Source organism: Nicotiana sylvestris, chromosome 5 (assembly GCF_000393655.2).
Source record: "Nicotiana sylvestris chromosome 5, ASM39365v2, whole genome shotgun sequence".
Classification (NCBI taxonomy): domain Eukaryota; kingdom Viridiplantae; phylum Streptophyta; class Magnoliopsida; order Solanales; family Solanaceae; genus Nicotiana; species Nicotiana sylvestris.
In genome coordinates, this window is record NC_091061.1 from 75627326 (window position 1) to 75645333 (window position 18008).

At 40.3% G+C, this 18008-nt stretch overlaps 1 protein-coding gene across 1 annotated transcript; it reads right to left on the bottom strand.

Moving 5' to 3' along the window:
• Positions 1-1156: 1156 nt before the first annotated feature.
• On the bottom strand, positions 1157-1531 carry LOC138868842 (uncharacterized). The gene has a single exon (XM_070146415.1). The coding sequence runs from the start codon at positions 1529-1531 to the stop codon at positions 1157-1159; it is 375 nt and encodes a 124-aa protein (XP_070002516.1).
• Between the last annotated feature and the right edge of the window lie 16477 nt (positions 1532-18008).

Consider the following 18008-nt stretch of genomic DNA (forward strand, 5'->3'; position numbering starts at 1 on the left):
TTAGATTCTTTCTTCTTCTTTTTTTGTACTTTGTAACCATGCCAAACTTTTCACCGGGTTTTGCATTTTGATAAATGAAGACAATTTTTGCTTAAGTGTTGTGCAAAATAATTCTTTTTCGTTGAATTAGTTAAAGCTTAAGGTATACTTTCATCCAATAGCTTTTGATTCCGGGCATAAATTCTTCCGGGGTTGATCCTTTACTATGAGGGTTTCATAAAGAGGGCCCTCTTATTTTAATGATGTACTTTAAGAGGACGTCTCATGTTCATTCATGCACAAGCATTTGAAATTTTTGTTAACTTTCAGATGATAAAATCAACTCATCGTTTGGATAAGAAACAAGATAAAAATAAAAGGACATTATTATATTCCTTCTATATTTGAAAGTACATAAGCATTCGTTTGCTAAATAAAAAAGAAAATTTCCAATACATGTGGCTAACTTGTACAACTTATTTATACGGAACTAGTCATGATGTCCTCGGTCCCGATGAGAAATTATTGTTCCCGATTCTCACAGTCCCTAGTTTGTGTTCCATTCTTGTTGTGGTATCTTATACTATTCTCCACCCCCCACCCCACCCCCCACCCCCGGTGTTCGAATACGAAGTATACAAATTGGAACACTGTATGTTTTCATTTGTTTATGCAAACAACTCCTGAATTGTTAAATAGTATTTGGTTCGATGGCGAGCTTTGCTTCCCATTAGGAATTTGCCACCGAGCCAAAGATTATTTAACCATCCCATAATGGGTTTATCATTTTAATGCCTTGTTATTTAAAGGTATTAACCTTGCCGATGGCACTCCTTTTGTAGTATGATTTCCTTTGATGCCTCGCTAAAAACCTTGCTAGAAAAATCCGATTTGGAAAAAAACTGGTCAAAGGGAAAAAGAGTGTAGCACGTACTTTCATTATTTATAGGATCCATTACAAGCAAGATCTTCTTTGGAGGTGAGTCACGTTCCAGTTGCTGGGAAATTTTAATCAATATTGATTTTCCAATTCGTACGATCATTTACCGGTGATGGATGATACCTAGTAGGGACCTTTCCATATTGGACCCAGCTTCCCAGCATTGATTTCTCGAGCTCTCGGATTCATTTTTCTTAGGACCAAGTCTCCTACATCGAAGTAGCAGAGATTGACCCTTCAATTATAATATCTTTCTGTCCTTTGCTTTTGAGACACCATCCTCACATATGCCAAGTCCATGTGTTCATCGAGAAAATCCATCTTCACCAGCAATTCCTCATTGTTTTCTTCTTCCTTTGCTCGGGAAAATTGTAAAGTTGGCTCTTGTACTTCCACTAGTATGATAGCTTCCGCTCCATATATGAGAGAGAAAGGTGTTTCTTCTGTGCTCGATTTTGCCCTTGTCCGGTATGCCCCTAGCATACCCGGTAACTCTTCGGGCCATTTGCCTTTAGCAACTTTTAACCTCTTTTTGAGTGTTTGGATAATTAGATTATTGGTTGACTCTGCTTGTCTACTGGCACTCGGATGGTACTGTGAGGATATAATCATCTTGATTTTCAAATCTTCCAGCAATTTTGTTGACTTCAAACTATGAACTATGGTTTGTTGTCACAAGCAATCTCCTCCGATATTCCAAATCAGCAGATTATGGGGTCTCATAAGAAGTTGACTACTTCGCGCTCAACGATATTTTGGTAAGGACCTGCTTCATTTAGTAAAGTAATTAATTAAAATTAAAAGGAATCTTACCTTTTCGGGCCCCTATGGTAGTGGACCAACTATATCCATTCCCCATTTCATGAATGGTCATGGGACACTACCGAGTGCAAGAGTTCCGCCGATTTCTGTACCAAATGTGCATAGCGTTGACATTTGTCGCATTTTTTAACGAACATATTTGCGTCTTTTTCCATCCAAAGCCAATAGTATTGTGCCCTATAAAGCTTTAGTACCAACGAATCTGCACTAAAATGGTTCCCGCAAATTTTTTTCATGGACATCTCTCATCAAGACCACCTCCAAGGCTCCTAGACATCGGGCCAACGGGCCTTGGTACGACCTCCTATATAATTTCCCATCCATGAGGCAGTAATGAGCCGCTTTGGTGCGGAGTGCCTTGGATGCCTCCGGGTCTTTGGGAAATTTTCCATGCCGAAGTTATTCGATGGACTCATTCCTCCAGTCCTAGACTAGATTGGTTGAATTAACCTCATAGTACCAGTCCACATCCAATATTGAGTAGAAGCTAAACGACGGTTCCGGAGTCAGATCCTTTCATCTTCGTAGATGACCCCAAATTAGCCAGTGCATCTGCTTCCACGTTCTCTTCTCTCGGAATGTGTATGATCCACCATTCTCTGAATCGTGCAAGAAATGCTTGAAACTTGTTTGCATTTTATTGCATGTGTTCTTCCTTTGTATCAACAATCTCGTACACTTAGTTTACTACCAGTTGAGAATCACATTTGATCTCGATGACCTCAAAGCAAAGTCTTCGGGCTTGTTCAAGTCTTGCAACCAAAGCCTCATCTTGGCTTCATTGTTAGTTAACGGAACTGTCTTAATGACCTGCCTCCATGTTTCTCCTGAGGGCATGACTAGAACTACCCCGAGCCCGGATCATTTTACATTGGAAGCTCCATCTGAAAACAAGGTCCAAACTCCTGATGTCGTTTTCGACACTAGCACTGCCTCTTTAGCAGTTAGGGGCATTAATTCAGGACTAAAATTGGCTACAAAGTCTGCCAAAACTTGTGATTTGATCACAGTCCTAGGCTTGTACTTTATGTCGAACTCACTAATTTTGGCTACCCATTTGACCAAGCGGCCTAACAACTTAGGCTTGTAAAAAACATTCCTTAAGGGAAAGGTTGACACAACAGCTATCGAGTGTCATTGAAAATATGGCCTAAGCTTTTGAGAGGCGACTACAAGAACTAAGGCCAACTTTTCGAGGTGTAGCTAGCAAGTCTTCGCTCCCGATAATATTTTACTAACATAATAAATAGGAAACTATGTACCTTCTTCTTTTCGGACTAAAACGACGCTTACGCTACTTCCGAGACCGCTAGATATATTAGAAACAGCTCGCATTCCCCTAGTTTTGACAGTAACGGCGGGCTTGATAGGTACCTTTTCCGGTCCTTCAAGGCCTGTTGACATTCTGGAGTCCTTTCGAAATTGTTCTTCTTTTTTATAACTAAGAAGAAGTGATGGGATTTTTCTAACAATCTCGAGATGAACATGCTTAAGGCTGCTAACCAATTGTTATGCTCTGCACCTCCTTCACACATGTCATCTAGTCAGGGATATATTTTATGGCTTTGATTTTATAGGGATTTACCTCAATCCATCTTTGCGAGACCAGAAACCCTAAGAATTTTCCAGACCAAACCCCGAAGTACATTTTTTCGGGTTGAGTTTAATGTTATGCTTCCTCAAGATATCGAAGGTTTCTTGGAGGTGTTTCAGGTGATTTCTTGCATTCAAAGGCTTGACTAACATGTCGTCAAGTTATACTTCCATATTTTTTCTTATTTGATTTTCGAACATTTTGTTCACAACTAGTATCAAGATAAATCACGTATTTTTAGAACCACAAATCAAATATAATTGCTATTACCATTTTCAAGGTAAACATTGTCATCAGTGGAAGAAGAACATGGATCAACTTGCTGCGATAAGGAAGCTATTGCGACCCAACTAGCCTCGGCTGAAGCTTAGCTCCGAGGTGTTGAAGCGAAGGGTATGGCTCAGGCCAGGAAGATCGAGGGGTTGGAGGATGAGCTGGCTAAACCCCGGGTCGAAGCTGCACATGCAAAGGCTGAAGTTGTACAGGTTAAGTCCGAAGCCGAGAAGACGAAGGTTGTGGCTGATAAATCCATTGCTATATACACGAGGGAAGACGCAGTCATTCAAGCCGAGTTGAGGGAGGCCTCCGACCGAGGGAGACGGAGCAATGAATTGGCCAAGTGCCAAGCCCAAAGGGAGACTCTTGAAGAAATCCATGCCCGAGTGTTCAACCTCGCCGAGGAGATAGTTGAAGCAATGGCGCGGGAAACTGAAGCTAGGTTTCTTGTCGCCTCTGATGACGAGTATGTGGTGAGTGGATTCAGGGATGAGGAAGGTGAAGAAGATGTTCCCGAAGGGGAAGATACTCCCGAAGATATAGCCGCTAAAAATGAAGATGACACTCCCGGGGGTGTGACCCCGAAAATAGACTAGGTTTTCCTTTTTTGTGCAAGGGGCCCCTTATGGGCATTGTAATATATTTTGTAAACTTCTTTGATGAATATAAAGTATCTTTTTGCTCTAACCTCGATTGGTGTTGAATTTTATTTTATCCCCATTTGTGGAAAATTCTGATGATTCAAACACTTAGCTTGAGTATCGGTTTAGACTCGTAATAAACCCTTAGGCTTTTATAACTCAAGATCGCACCCCTTAAGGTTTTGGATGATCCTCGAGCCAAGCTTAAAGTTACTTTGGTGCGAGCTCGGAATGATGGGGCCTTTGGGTCCGATCCAAATGAGAACAAAGTCTCAGACTCCCATAAGCTTTTGGCCTTATATCTCTTCTAGGCTAGCCCTTAGGCTCTTGTATATTGGCCCTTAGGCTTTTTTTAAAAATTGGCCCTTAGGCTCTTTAAATTCGGCCGTTTCATCCTCTAAAAATAGATCTATAATTTTTCCCTCATTTCGGCTAAAAGACTTAGTAAAATTTTAGTTATTACTTAGCATGTGTTTTCGTACCCGTTGGGTTTTTCTAAGGCTCGACGTATCGGAACCTTATTAGTCATTTTGCTTATGTAGGCATGATCGAATACCTCTTAAGGTTTTTTCGAAGGCTGGTGGTATCGAAGACTTTGAATTATTCGAGGGCTGGTTTTATCGAAGCCCCTAGGTTTTTCGAGGGCCGAATTTATCAAAGCCCCTTATATTTTGCTTTTGCCAAGGGTACCCTGGCTTAACCGGTTTTTCAATGTTTGAAGGCCTTTAATTTTATAGTGGAAGTCAGATGTCTCCGATTCGCATTGTTTTGGCCGTAGCCTTTATGTGGCCGTAGTCTTTTAGTATGGTCGTAGCCTTCGGGTTTGTCACTTGGACATATTTCCTGAAAAACTTTCCAAACTTGTTCGAAGAGTTAGTCCCCGAGTATATTGGCCTCAACCTTTGTTTCGAGGGGGTGCCTCCTTGAGTTCTTATGAGTCCGAATTTTTGATGACTCAGATGTATTGACTGTCAGTGACAGTCCCCGGGTACTTCAAGGTGCTTTAGCCCTTGAGCCGCTTCCCTTAGGATTGTAAGTGTAGAGCTCGTGTGATATAAAACTTCTTTGAGATACAAAGTGTTTTTAATATAACCAGAATGCTTCCTTAAATAGTTGATGCATGCATACATGTTTTGCCATCGGGGCTCGATTATTCTATATGGACACGGTTCATTTGACTGTTTGGCCCATTACAAAGTTCTCCTATCGAGGCCCTGTTAGGCGCGAAGTATCTTTCTCGAAAGTATAACCTCCGAGGGTGATGCCCCCCAGTTTTCGAGGTTGATTAAAAAGAAGCCTTGAATACCTGTTGAATGTTCCTTAGGTAGCATATAGGTGTTGCCTCGTTAAAAACCTTGCCGGTAAAACCCATTTGGGATAAAACCCGATCTAAGAGAAAAAGAGTGCAATGCATGCTTTCAAACCCAAGGTCTTCGAGCTGAGAGATGCCTCGATATCTCTAATTGAACATCTACAAGGAGTTAGTTTTAACTATAAATGGAAATGGGGATAAGGTCATACCTAAGTAGTAATATCGCCTGAGCAACGATACATTCCAATTGTTTGGTAGTTGCTCGCCTTCCATTGTTCTAAGTTTGTAGGATCCTTTCCCTACCACCCCGAGGACATGGTACGGTCCCTCCCAATTGGGACCTAGTTTCCCTTCGTTTGTATCTCGAGTGTTTAGAGTGACTTTCCTTAGGACTAAGTCCCCGACTCTGAAGAATCGAAGATTCATCCTTCTGTTATAATACCTTTCGATCCTTTGTTTTTCCGCGGCCATTCGAATTAATGTGGCCTCACATTTTTCATCGAGTAGTTCGAGAAGCATTCATAGCTTCGCGATTTGACTCTGCTGAAATCTGACGCTAGGTTCACCGACCTCGACTGGGATTAATGCCTCGGACCCGTGTACTAAATAAAACGTGGTCTCCCCGTGCTGGACTTTGATGTCGTTCGATATGCCCACAGTAACTCGGGCAATACTTCTCTCCATTTGCGCTTGGGTGGTAAGGTGCTAATAGGACCTCGACTGGGATTAATGCCTCAGACCTGTGTACTAAAGAAAACGGGGTCTCCCCCGTGCTGGACTTTGATGTCGTTCGATATACCCACAGTACCTCGGGCAATACTTCTCTCCATTTCCCCTTTGTATCATCTAACATTTTCTTCAAGTTTTGAATGATGGTTTTGTTTGTGGACTCGGCCTGACCATTTGCGCTTGGATGTAAGGTGCTGATAGGATCCTTTTGATTTTATGGTCCTCGAGGAATTTTGTTACTTTGTTGCCGATGAACTGTTTCCCATTATACAATGCTATTTTGGCGGGTATATTAAACCGACATATGATGTGGTCCCATATGAAGTCGTTGACTTCTTTTTCTCTTATCTTCTCGAAGGCCTACACTTCAACCCACTTTGAGAAGTAGTCAGTCATAAATAAAATAAATTTAGCTTTGCCTAGCACCGTTGGTAGGGGGACAACGATGTCCATCCCCCATTTCATGAATGGCCACGAGGATAGGACCGAATGGAGTTGTTCACCGGGTTGATGGATCATCGGCGAAAATCTTTGGCATTTATCACACTTTCTGACGAACTTCTTGGTATCATTTTCCATGTTGTCCCAATAATACCCCGCTCTGATCACCTTGCGAACCGGAGAGTCTGCACCAGAATGGTTCCCACAAGTACCTCGTGGATTTCTTGTAGTACGTAATCGGTATCCCCAGGTCCCAAGAATACTACCAACGGTCCATCGAAGGTTTTTCTATACAATGTTCCGTTTTCATCGAGTGAGAATTGAGCTGCTTTGGCTCGAAATGCTCTTGATTCTTTTCGGTCTATGAGGAGCTTCCCATGTTTCAAGTAGTCGATGTACTTATTCCTCCAATCCCACGTTAGACTTGTTTAATTAATCTCTGCATGGCCCTCGACCACCGATTTCGATAATTGGACGACAGTACCCGGGACAATATCATCTTCTTCGACCGATGACCCCAAGTTCGCAAGTGCATCAGCTTCGCTATTCTTTCTCGAGGTATATGATCCAGTGTTCATTCCTTGAAGTATTACAATATCATTTGATGTTTGTCCAAGTACCTCTGAATTCGATCGTCTCGAACCTCGAAGCTTCTGTTTACTTGATTTACTACCAAAAGGGAGTCAAACTTTGCCTCGATGGCCTCTGCTCCAAGGCCCCTGCTAGTTCGAGACCTGCAATCATGGCCTCATACTTGGCCTCATTGTTAGTCAACTTAAAAGTTTTGATAGATTGCCTAATGACACTGCCTGTAGGCAGTTTTAAAATGATGATGAGCCCGTACCCTTTCACATTTGAGGCACCGTCTGTGAAGAAGGTACATACCCCCGATGACGTACCCGTTTTTAACAAAAGTTCCTTTTCTACTTCGGGAACGAGGGCAGGTGCAAAATCGGCCACGAAGTCCTCTGAAATTTGGGACTTGATAGCCGTTAGAGGCTGATATTTGATATCATATCCTCCAAGTTTGATGGCCCATTTGGCCAACCTGCCCGATAATTCGGGTTTATGCAAGACATTTAGAAGTGGGTATGTGGTCAGCACACATATACGATGGCATTGAAAATATGGTTTTAGTTTCCTAGATGCGCTTATTAATGCAAGAGCTAACTTTTTCAAATGGGGGTACCTGGTTTCAGCATCTCCTAGGGTTCGACTGACATCATAGATAGGGAATTGCGTACCTTGCTCTTTCTGAACCAACACACCACTTACCACCACCTTGGACAAGGCTAGATACAAGTAGAGCGTTTTATCTTCCTTTGGAGTATGAAGTAGGGGTGGGCTCGAGAGATACCGTTTTAATTCTTCTAAGTCTTGTTGGCATTCCAGAGTCCATACAAAGTTGTTCTTCTTCTTGAGTAGGGAAAAGAAATGATGGCTCCGATCTGATGACCTCGAGATAAATCGACCTAGGTCAGCTATCCTCTTGGTCAGCCGTTGTACAGCTTTCACATTGTTCACCACGGTGATCTCCTCGATGTCTTTGATTTTATCGGGATTGATCTCGATCCCCATGTTCGATACCATGAAGCCCAAGAACTTGCCCGAGCCGACTCCAAAAATGCATTTCTCGGGGTTGAGCTTCATGTTGTACTTTCTTAGGATATCGAACGTTACCTGCAAATAGGTTAATGGTCCTCTGCGCGCAGGGACTTAACTAGCATGTCATCAATATAAACTTCCATAGACTTACCTATTTGATGCTAAAACATCTTATTAACTAGGCGTTGATACGTGGCTCCTGCATTATTCAACCCGAAGGGCATTACATTATAGCAATATGTACCATACTTCGTGATGAACGAAGTCTTTTCCTGGTCCTCCGGGTTCATTGAATCTGATTGTACCCGGAGTAGGCATCGAGAAAGGTAAGGATCTCGTGGCCAGCCGTAGCATCGATCAATCGATCGATGTTGGGTAGTGGGAAAGAATCTTTGGTGCATGTATTGTTCAAATCCTTGTAGTCTACATACATTCAAAGTTTGTTTCCCTTTTTAGGGACAACTACTATGTTAGCTAGCCATTTAGGATATATTACTTCCCTAGTGGATCCTATCTTGAGAAGTTTGGTTGCCTCTTCTTTGATGAATGCATGTTTTACCTCGGATTGAGGTCCCCTATTTTGTTTCACTGGTTTATATCTGGGATCGACACTTAGTCGATGGGTAGTTATCTCCAGTGGGATTCATGTCATGTCTAAGTAGGACCAGGCAAAACAATCAATGTTATCGATATAAAATTGAATGAGTTTTTTCCTGAGTTCGGGGGTTAACCCCGTCCCCAAGTATACCTTTCATTCTGGAAGATGCTCGATCAATATGGCATGCTCGAGTTCCTCGACCGTGGACTTTGTCGCCCGATTTCGGGGGCAATGAAGGCTCGGGATGAGAAAATTTTCTTCTTCGTCCTCAGCAACCTGTTCATCGAACATTTGTCCCCCGGGATCAACAAAGGACATGGGCTGTGATTGCTATTTCGTCACATGTTTGTCCTTCGACTTTTCTGATGTGGATGGTGTCGATACCGGTGCCAAATTGTGCACAACAATTATCTCCTTAGTTGCATGTCATCCTTTATTGGGAACTTCATCATCTGATGGAGGGTCGATGGCACCTCCTTCATGCTATGGATCCACGACCTTCTAAGCAAAGCATTATACCTCATGTCACCTCCGATCACATGAAATTTGGTGTCTTGTATGGTTCCGGCCACATTGACTGGGAGGATGATTTCTCCCTTTGTTGTTTCACTTGCCATGTTAAATCCATTCAAGACTCGAGATGCTGGTATGATTTGATCGAGCAACCCGAGTTGCTCCATGACCCTTGTCCGGATCATATTTGCCAAACTACCTGGATCCACGAGAACACATTTAACTTGAACTTTATTTCATAGGATAAAAATTACCAGTGCATCATTGTGAGGTTGAGATAAGGCCTCGATGTCTTCCTCGCTGAATGTGAGGGTGTCCTCGAGCATGTAATCCCGAGTCCATTTCTCCTTTGTGATGGATACTTTTGTACGCTTGAATATAGGTCTGTATGGGACATCGACTCTACCGATGATCATGTGAATGACATGTTGAGATTCTTCAGGTTCATTCTTCCTGCCTGCATCTCTCTCCCTAAAGTGATTCTTAGCCCGATCACTTAGGAATTCTCGAAGGTGGCCCTCATTGAATAACCTAGCCACTTCTTCCCTTAACTGCCTGCAATCTTCGGTCATGTGCCCATAAGTACCATGATATTTGCACATCAAGTTGGGGTTCCTCTGAGAAGGATCGGTCTGTATAGGCTTGGGCCATCTAGTATCTCTAATTTTGCCAATGGCTGAGACGATCCCCGAGGCATCGACCCTGAAGTTGTACTCCGATAATCTGGGCGTCTTTACTAGTCCCGAGTGCCTATCAAACTTGATTTTGCTCATGAGTCCCCGGGAACTTTGACCTCGATCTGCCCTTCGATCATTTCGATGTATGTTACGCTTTAACACGTTCTTTCGATCCTCTACATATGGCAGATATCTTTCCTTATTCAATCTTGACCCTCTGTCTGCATTTCCTGACTCCCTTGCTAGTAACCTGCTTGGATAAACTGAGCTCGAAGGGGATCCCAACTGGTCATCCTCGACCCTAATTTTTTATTGGTACATGTTATGCACATTCGCCCAAGTTACAGGGGGATACTCGACCATGTTCTACTTCAGCTACTTCGAAGCTATCGAACTTCGTTTATTTAGCCCCTAAGTGAAGGCTTGTAAGGCCCAGTCATCGGAGACTGGTGGTAACTCCATTCGTTCTGATTGGAAACGGGATACAAACTCCCTCAGCATCTCGTTCTCCCTTTGCTTTAATTTGAGTACATCGGACTTCCTTGTTGCAACTTTTATGGCACAAGTATGTGCCTTCACAAATAAGTCTGCCAGCATGGCAAACGAATCAATATAGTTCGGGGGTAGGTTATGGTACCAGATCATGGCACCTTTAGACAGAGTTTCCCCAAACGTTTTTAGCAAAACAGGTTCGATCTCATCGTCTTCCAAATTATTTTTTTTTATACCATAAGTATATGTGGTGATGTGCCCATTGGGATCAGTGGTTCCGTTGTATTTCGGGATATCTGGCATCCGAAACTTCTTAGGGATGGGCTTCGGAACCGCACTTTGGGGGAATGATTTTTGCACGAACTGCTTCGAGTCAGTCCTTATAAAATCGGAGGTGCTCCTGGTATTTGGTCGACCCACGAGTTGTACATCTACACTTTTTTGTCATTTTCTTCAACTTTCTTTTCTCCGGTCTCTATCCTTTTGGCGATCTCTTCAAGTATTTTCATAACAGCGGGGTCAGTCCCCGAGCCGTTTTCATTGGGCCTCTCTACCGTTGGTTTTGCAAGCCGAGTGTTCACTGGTTCGGCTGTGTTGGGGATTCTATTTTGACTCTGAAGTTGAGCGATGGCAACTTGTTAGTCTTGCAACATTTCAAATATCACCAGGAGGTTGTCTCCTCCTTCTTCCACTCCTCGTGTTTCTTGGCCTTCGGCTTGGGCTTCCCTGTGTGCATTCCTTACGGGTTTTATGCCTACGGCATTCTGTGTGCTAGACATGTTTAAGCCTGAAATCAAAGAATCTTTGACAAGAAAAAGTATGAAGAATAACGTGTATTATTAGAAAACTAGCACTAAAATAATTACTATTATCTTAAGCCCCACGGTGGGCGCCAAACTGTTTACCTCGAAAAATGGGTGTAACAATTAAAGATGAATTGTTGTTTTAAAGATATGTGATTTATTCCAATACTAGTGAATATACAAGTAATACTAAGCTTAAGTAAGAAGAATTGATGAACCAAACCAGTATTGTTAGAGCAATAGGGGCCTCGAGCTCGACTGTGCGAGGAGCCTCAAGGTGGGCTAAGAACCAATAATGTATGAACAATAAAGTAAAAATGATAAAGCTGAAGAACAATTGTTGAGCACATTGAACGAGAAAAGCAGAGTAGAATATTCTATTGCAGTGAATAGTAATGTGTTTTTTACAAATGATTGGGGTCCCCTTTATATAGGAGGAGAAAACCTCAATATAGTACATTCCTAATTGTGGTAAAGAATTATATTGGTAGAGGTGTATAACCACCTAGTACGAACCTGTACCATTTCGTACAAATCTTATCTTTTGATTTATGCCTTGATCAACGTGTCCCTGAGAAATTCCCGATCTTTCTTGAGTGGCTTTCGAGATTGTACTGCCCTCGATGTAGGTTGTGACAAGCCTCCGATCTACTCCCTCGAGGTGCATGTCTTTCAGCTGGGTCCGACCCCCGCTTCGACTTGCCCGGATTCGAACTTAAAGCCCAATTTAAGACTTCAAAATCGGGCTCCTTGATTTTGACCGTATACATATGGTGTTTTTTATTAAATAAGTAAAGCATTACCGGACGACTAAAGAACATGGCCCGTCAGAGTAAGGGAAGTCAAGAATCAAGGATATTTTGCTGGCATTATCGAATAAAATAAGAAGTGATATATTATGAAAAGTAAGTATTAAAAAAGTAGAGCAAAGTGATAAGTATGAAATGGGGGAGACCATTAGAAGATGTAAGTTAATGTATAGAAGTGCGATAAGATCCGTAGGCAAGAAAACATAAGGAATAAGTGATCTTTGAGCCTACAAAGTAGAGTAGGCCACGTTTTCATTAAGGGTGAATTAATAATATTAATGGGGATTATCAGAAGATTCATATAACTAAGACACTGATGTTGGAAGACGATTTAAGATGAATCAGAACAAAGACACCGATTAGATATGCGAATTTATAGGGAACTCCTTAACAAGCCACGTGAACCGAAGTTAAGTTTGTCGAGAGCAAGTATGCTAGCAAGAATATATGACCCTCTACGTATATAGACCTCTTTAATATCTTCAGATGAAGAAAAGTTACACCAGGATCAATTTTAAGCTGCTAGGTATACAGATTTACAAAATACGGAAGGATGAGCAGGATTTCAACCGAACAAGTATTTAATTGTTTCCCAAAGGGAGGAGATAAGATGGTAAAATACAAAGTTAGGAGCGGGCCTTGTTTAATAACAAAAAGAATGGAAAGATTGTAATAGAAAGGATTAGAAAGAAACTATAAAGTAATGCACGAGTGCAAGCAATATGGAGATGAGACAAGATGGATGGAAATAGTAAGAGATAGTATAAGGATGAGCCGTTAGACAACGTCAGCTTCTTCTAGGTTATGAGTACAACCGACGAGAGAATACATTCAAATTTTGTCATTTATCGTGAATGATAACACGAGGATGGGAATCAAGAATGATGTCAGAATTATGTATGTATGAGAGATCTAGAATATTTCAGAGTGAGAACAGAGTTGCAAGTAAGGTGTAATAAAAATAAGCCTAAATAAGAAGTCGTTGGAAACTATTAGAAGAAAGAATGATAAGGAGGAGTGTCCATTCATATAGGACGATATGTATAAATTAGAGTGAAGAGAACGTAGCTAATATCTTAGAAAATGTGTTTAGCCGTAAAGCTGCGGGTGGTTGATAAATGAGCAAGCTAGAAAGAAAAAAGAGTTGGCTGGAGGTGTTCAGTAATTAGCGGGTTTAGGAATCCGCCTGGTAGACTCGGACGATGGGGTTGTAGTAGAGTCCAGAATCTTGTAGAGGCAATTCTTATAACCAAGGAGAAAGGAATGTTAATGCAACAGTTGTGTTTTAGGAAAAATCAGAGAAGGTATTAGGCAAAAGAAGATTACATCTTTTGAGTTTATTGAAGGAGGGGTCTTGAGATATCAGGGCAGTTTGCGTGTCCCAAGAGTTACAGGATTATAAGATAAGACTAGGATGGAGTTCCATTATTCACACTATTCCATTATCCCAGAATATCGAAGGTGTATTGTAATACCAAAGAACTACGTTGGCCAATCTATATGAAAAGAACATCGCAGAGTTCGTGGCTCAATGTCGAAATTCTCAGCAAGTCAAGATACACATCAGAAATATAGTGAATTGACACAGAATATAGTACCCTAGACATAGAAATGAGGAATGGTTGACATGAAAATCATTACAGATATGATAAGTTTGATTCCATATGGATACCGTACTTACTACTGGACAAATCATTAAAGGTTATGTAAAATGGCAAAGTACAGGAGGTAGTGCGAGTGAATAATGTTTCCGGGCTGATTATATTTAACTTCTGATGGTGCTCTCAAAGAAACTCAGACGCATAAGTTAATTATAGTATAACCTTTCACCCATAGACGGGTGGTCGAGCAGAGCCAATGATATGTCATGAACAAAGACATCACAGAAGGGTGAGATAATCAATTACCGTTTATTGAGTTCGCATACAACCAGCAAATGAGTATCACAAAGAATACAATTTAAGCCTGGCAGGGTAACTTCTAGTGAAGAGTGGTAAAAAGTACACATTGTCCCTAAGATAGTTTGAAAGATAGAATTGTCCGGGATTGATTTAGTATATCAAACTACAAATTACACACGACAACAAGATTTAAAAATTTCAAGTCAATGGTGGGGGGTCTTTTTGCAAATCTTGCCCATGAAAGAGGTAATGAGATGGTACGACAAGTTGACTAAGACATAAAGAGTCATTTCGAATTATTCGTAGTACATACCAAATGACATATGAATTAGAGTTTCCCTCGGAATTAAGATCCATTCACCCAGTTTCCATGTCTCCATATGGAAGAGATCCATTGAAGTTTCCCCCTCAGGTAGTGCAGATGGATGATATGCAAGTAGAAGAGAATTTATGGTATGAAGAAGGGGACAAGGAATGTAACCTCATGAAAGTATGTGGCGCTATATGAATGTGGAAGGAATTACATAAGAATCGAAAGGAGAAAGGAGTTCAAAAATCCTCATAACCTCAGTCTGAAGAATCTATTCGAATGTGAGTATCTCATAAGAAATGACGTAAATAGCCAAGGAAGAAATAAAATCTAAGAACCCTCAATTGCTTCAGATAGAAGGTGATACTCCGAGATGAGACTATCACTTTCAGGAGCGATGAGACATTACTACTTGTTTGTGGCCATGTGCGGCGTATGGAATGCTTTGTGTCTGCTTGACAAGTTTGCAATTAACAAAGGAGACTGCCGAATTTTTCAGGAAATATTTTTTTAGAGCTAGTTTCTCCTCTCAGACGCCTTTGCATTTGAGGACAAATGTTCTTAAGGGATAAGGATGTTACACCCTATACTTTCATGTTAGAATGCATCGTATGAGAATCAATATGAGCTAGAGAGGTTAAGGACCTTTACGAAGATAGTGATGGGTTAAAACAAGTGTTAAGGAATTATCGTGCGTTGGAGGTTAAACGAATCAAAGATGTTATAACTTGTACTTTCGCGGTAAAACTAGGGGTGTTTAATATGCTAAAAAGGTCATTTTTTAAGGTATTTGAATCATATAGTATTTGTATCATAAGTTCTGAAGTCAAGCAAGTTGTATGACAAAAGTCTGGAAAAAGTTATCGCAAGTTAACTTCATAATTCTATTGAAATGTGGAATATAATTGGAATTACGGTGTGGTATACCTACTAAATTAAAGTTCTACTAGTCTATTTTCAAATGCATTAAACCGTTCATCAATACGATATTAGACTAGAGAGATATTTGTATTTTCGCAAGATTGCACAGTGAGCCTCGTTGGGACCCACTTGAGGCGGTGGAAATATCTTGATATATATATTTGTGATGCGTACAACTCCTTTTCACTCATTATTTTTCACTTTCTCCAGACCCTGGACACCTACAAACCTTCTCTCAAAGTTCTCTCATGATCCAAGATCCAAACAAAGGACAAACTACACAAATCAAGTGACTGGAATCTCGTCGTGCTAGTGAGTTTCTTGTTCTTCTTGTGGTTGCTGATTTTGGTGTTGTTGCAGCTCGTGTGGAGGGTTGTTCTAAGTGATTTACATTCTGAAAACTACTCTTCCAAGGTTTTTATATCAACCTTAAGTGATTTCAAGCATTTCAAAGTGATTCTTGTGCCTAGAAATCTGAAGTAGTTGCTAGTTTCTTTTCCTTGTTCTTGTAGTTGCGCTGGAAAGATACTTTGTGTTGAAGTAATCTCAAATTTCAGTTGTTCTATATGTTTGAAGGTAAGTTACCTCTTACTCTACATGTATTTAATCTTGTAGGAGTTATGGTTAGCTCGTGCTATTGAAAACCCGTAAAATAAAGGTCAAAAATTGTAATTTTATTGTCTTTGTGTGTTGAACTATTTGCCGCTAGTTGTACTTTGCTTGAGTTTTTGGAATTATTCGTACATTGTTGAGGATCTGAATGGATGGGATTAGTATTGGTATTGTTAATGTTGTTGTTTTGTGTTGTTTTGAATTTAGGAAAGTAAGGAAATGTAGGGAAAATTCAACCCAATTTTTTTGAAGAGAGCTACTAACTTAGAAATATGTTTTGCGTTCGTCCATGGCATTAACCATAGGTTCTGTTGTCTTGGTGTAGATTGAAGTGCTACGGGAAGTTATACGCTGATTTGTTAAGAAAATGACAAAAGGTATGTGAAGCTATCCATTTCCTTCTTTTCCACGACTATGATTGTACGTAACATAACCGAACGATTTTCCAAAGATACTCCACTCTTAGAATCTAGCAATACTTACATAAATTCTCTTCCTATGAAACTATTGATGCTGATATTGATTCTGTTATTCTAATGTTATCGAATATTTTGGAATATCCTAAATCTCATAAGATTCATGATGACGAGTTAGCTCTAATAATGTATTCGGAAGTTACCGATCTTACATCACTCTAAAAGGCTTAGAAAGTTCTTCCACGAGTTCAACATGCATTATATATATATATATATATATATATATATATATATATATATATATATATTACTCTACCAAGCCGCACTATAGCTGGCCGGGTACGTCACCTATTGTGAGACCACTGATCAGTAGGATTTTACTAAGCTTCGTGTGGTCGGATCCGATTTTACTGAGCCTTATGATGGTCGGGTACATTTTTACCGAGCCTGTTACGGCCGAGTACAATATGATGATGCCCACAGAGGCATATATTTTTTTCTAAAAGTATATATATGTATCATGCATTGAATATCAGTTGCCCTCAGAGGCATCCCGATGTTACATGTTGTATCTCCTTTATCTCTTTTTACATTGATGTTCTTGTTTATGCTTCCCCAGTCTACATACTCAGTGCTTTATTCGTATTGGCACTTTTATTTTGCGGACACTCTATGTCGTGCTGCAGGTCCAGATATATAGGTTGACGATCCTCATTAGCAGGTTATTAGCTCAGCGAAAGATGTCGGTGCACTCCATTTGCTTCGGATTGCCTTTGAGTCAGTATGCTTATATCTATGTTCACATGTATGGCGGGGTCCTGTCCCTATCTTATGATGTTTATATACTCCTTAGAGTTATGTGTATTAAGGGTCATAACTGCCATGTAGGCCCGTATATCTCATGTATATAAGCTTGTATATCATTTTGGGTCATCTTTTATCGATTTTTCTTTATGTTTTAACCAGATTATATCATGGCGGGCTCTTTATGTTTTAACCAGATTATACTGTAGCAAAGGAATAGAGAATTTGCTTATCTTAAATAGTCAATGAGAATTGCAGACTTAAAGAGGCGGGGGAGCAGAGGGGGAACAATACTTGAGACAGTGAGTATCAATGTAAGTGTTTTGTTCTAAAAAAGAATATTTTAAAGATAAATAGTAAAAATTTTGGTCAAACTTATGCTTATAAGCTAAAAATTCATAAGTTAGGTGACCAGTATGGCTTTTAGCTTATTTTTGACTTATAAGCACTTTTTAACTTTATCAAACGCATAAATAAGCCAAAAAAATATTTATAAGCTAGTTTGACGAGCTTATAAGGTTAGCCAAACACCCTCTTAGTTAAGTGGACTTAAATAATGAAGCATATTATTGCTACATAGCAATTTGGAGTTAAATCGTAATGAGCTTATTTATCATTCAAGAGAATGCGATACATCTCAACATGATATTTGTACCATTAAATTTGTGCAAGTATCCATTTTAATTACTTCGCTTTCTAATTTTGTTGTTGCCTTGTCTTGAACAAAACCAGCCACATTTTCTGCATAAGCGGATTCTTTAGTAAGCTTTTCCAGATAACTGCTTATATTTAGGTAATAGTATACCACGAAAA

Bases quoted from the DNA above. Each gene is read 5' to 3' on its own strand.
- LOC138868842 (XM_070146415.1), bottom strand. From the start codon at position 1,531: ATGATTATATCCTCACAGTACCATCCGAGTGCCAGTAGACAAGCAGAG.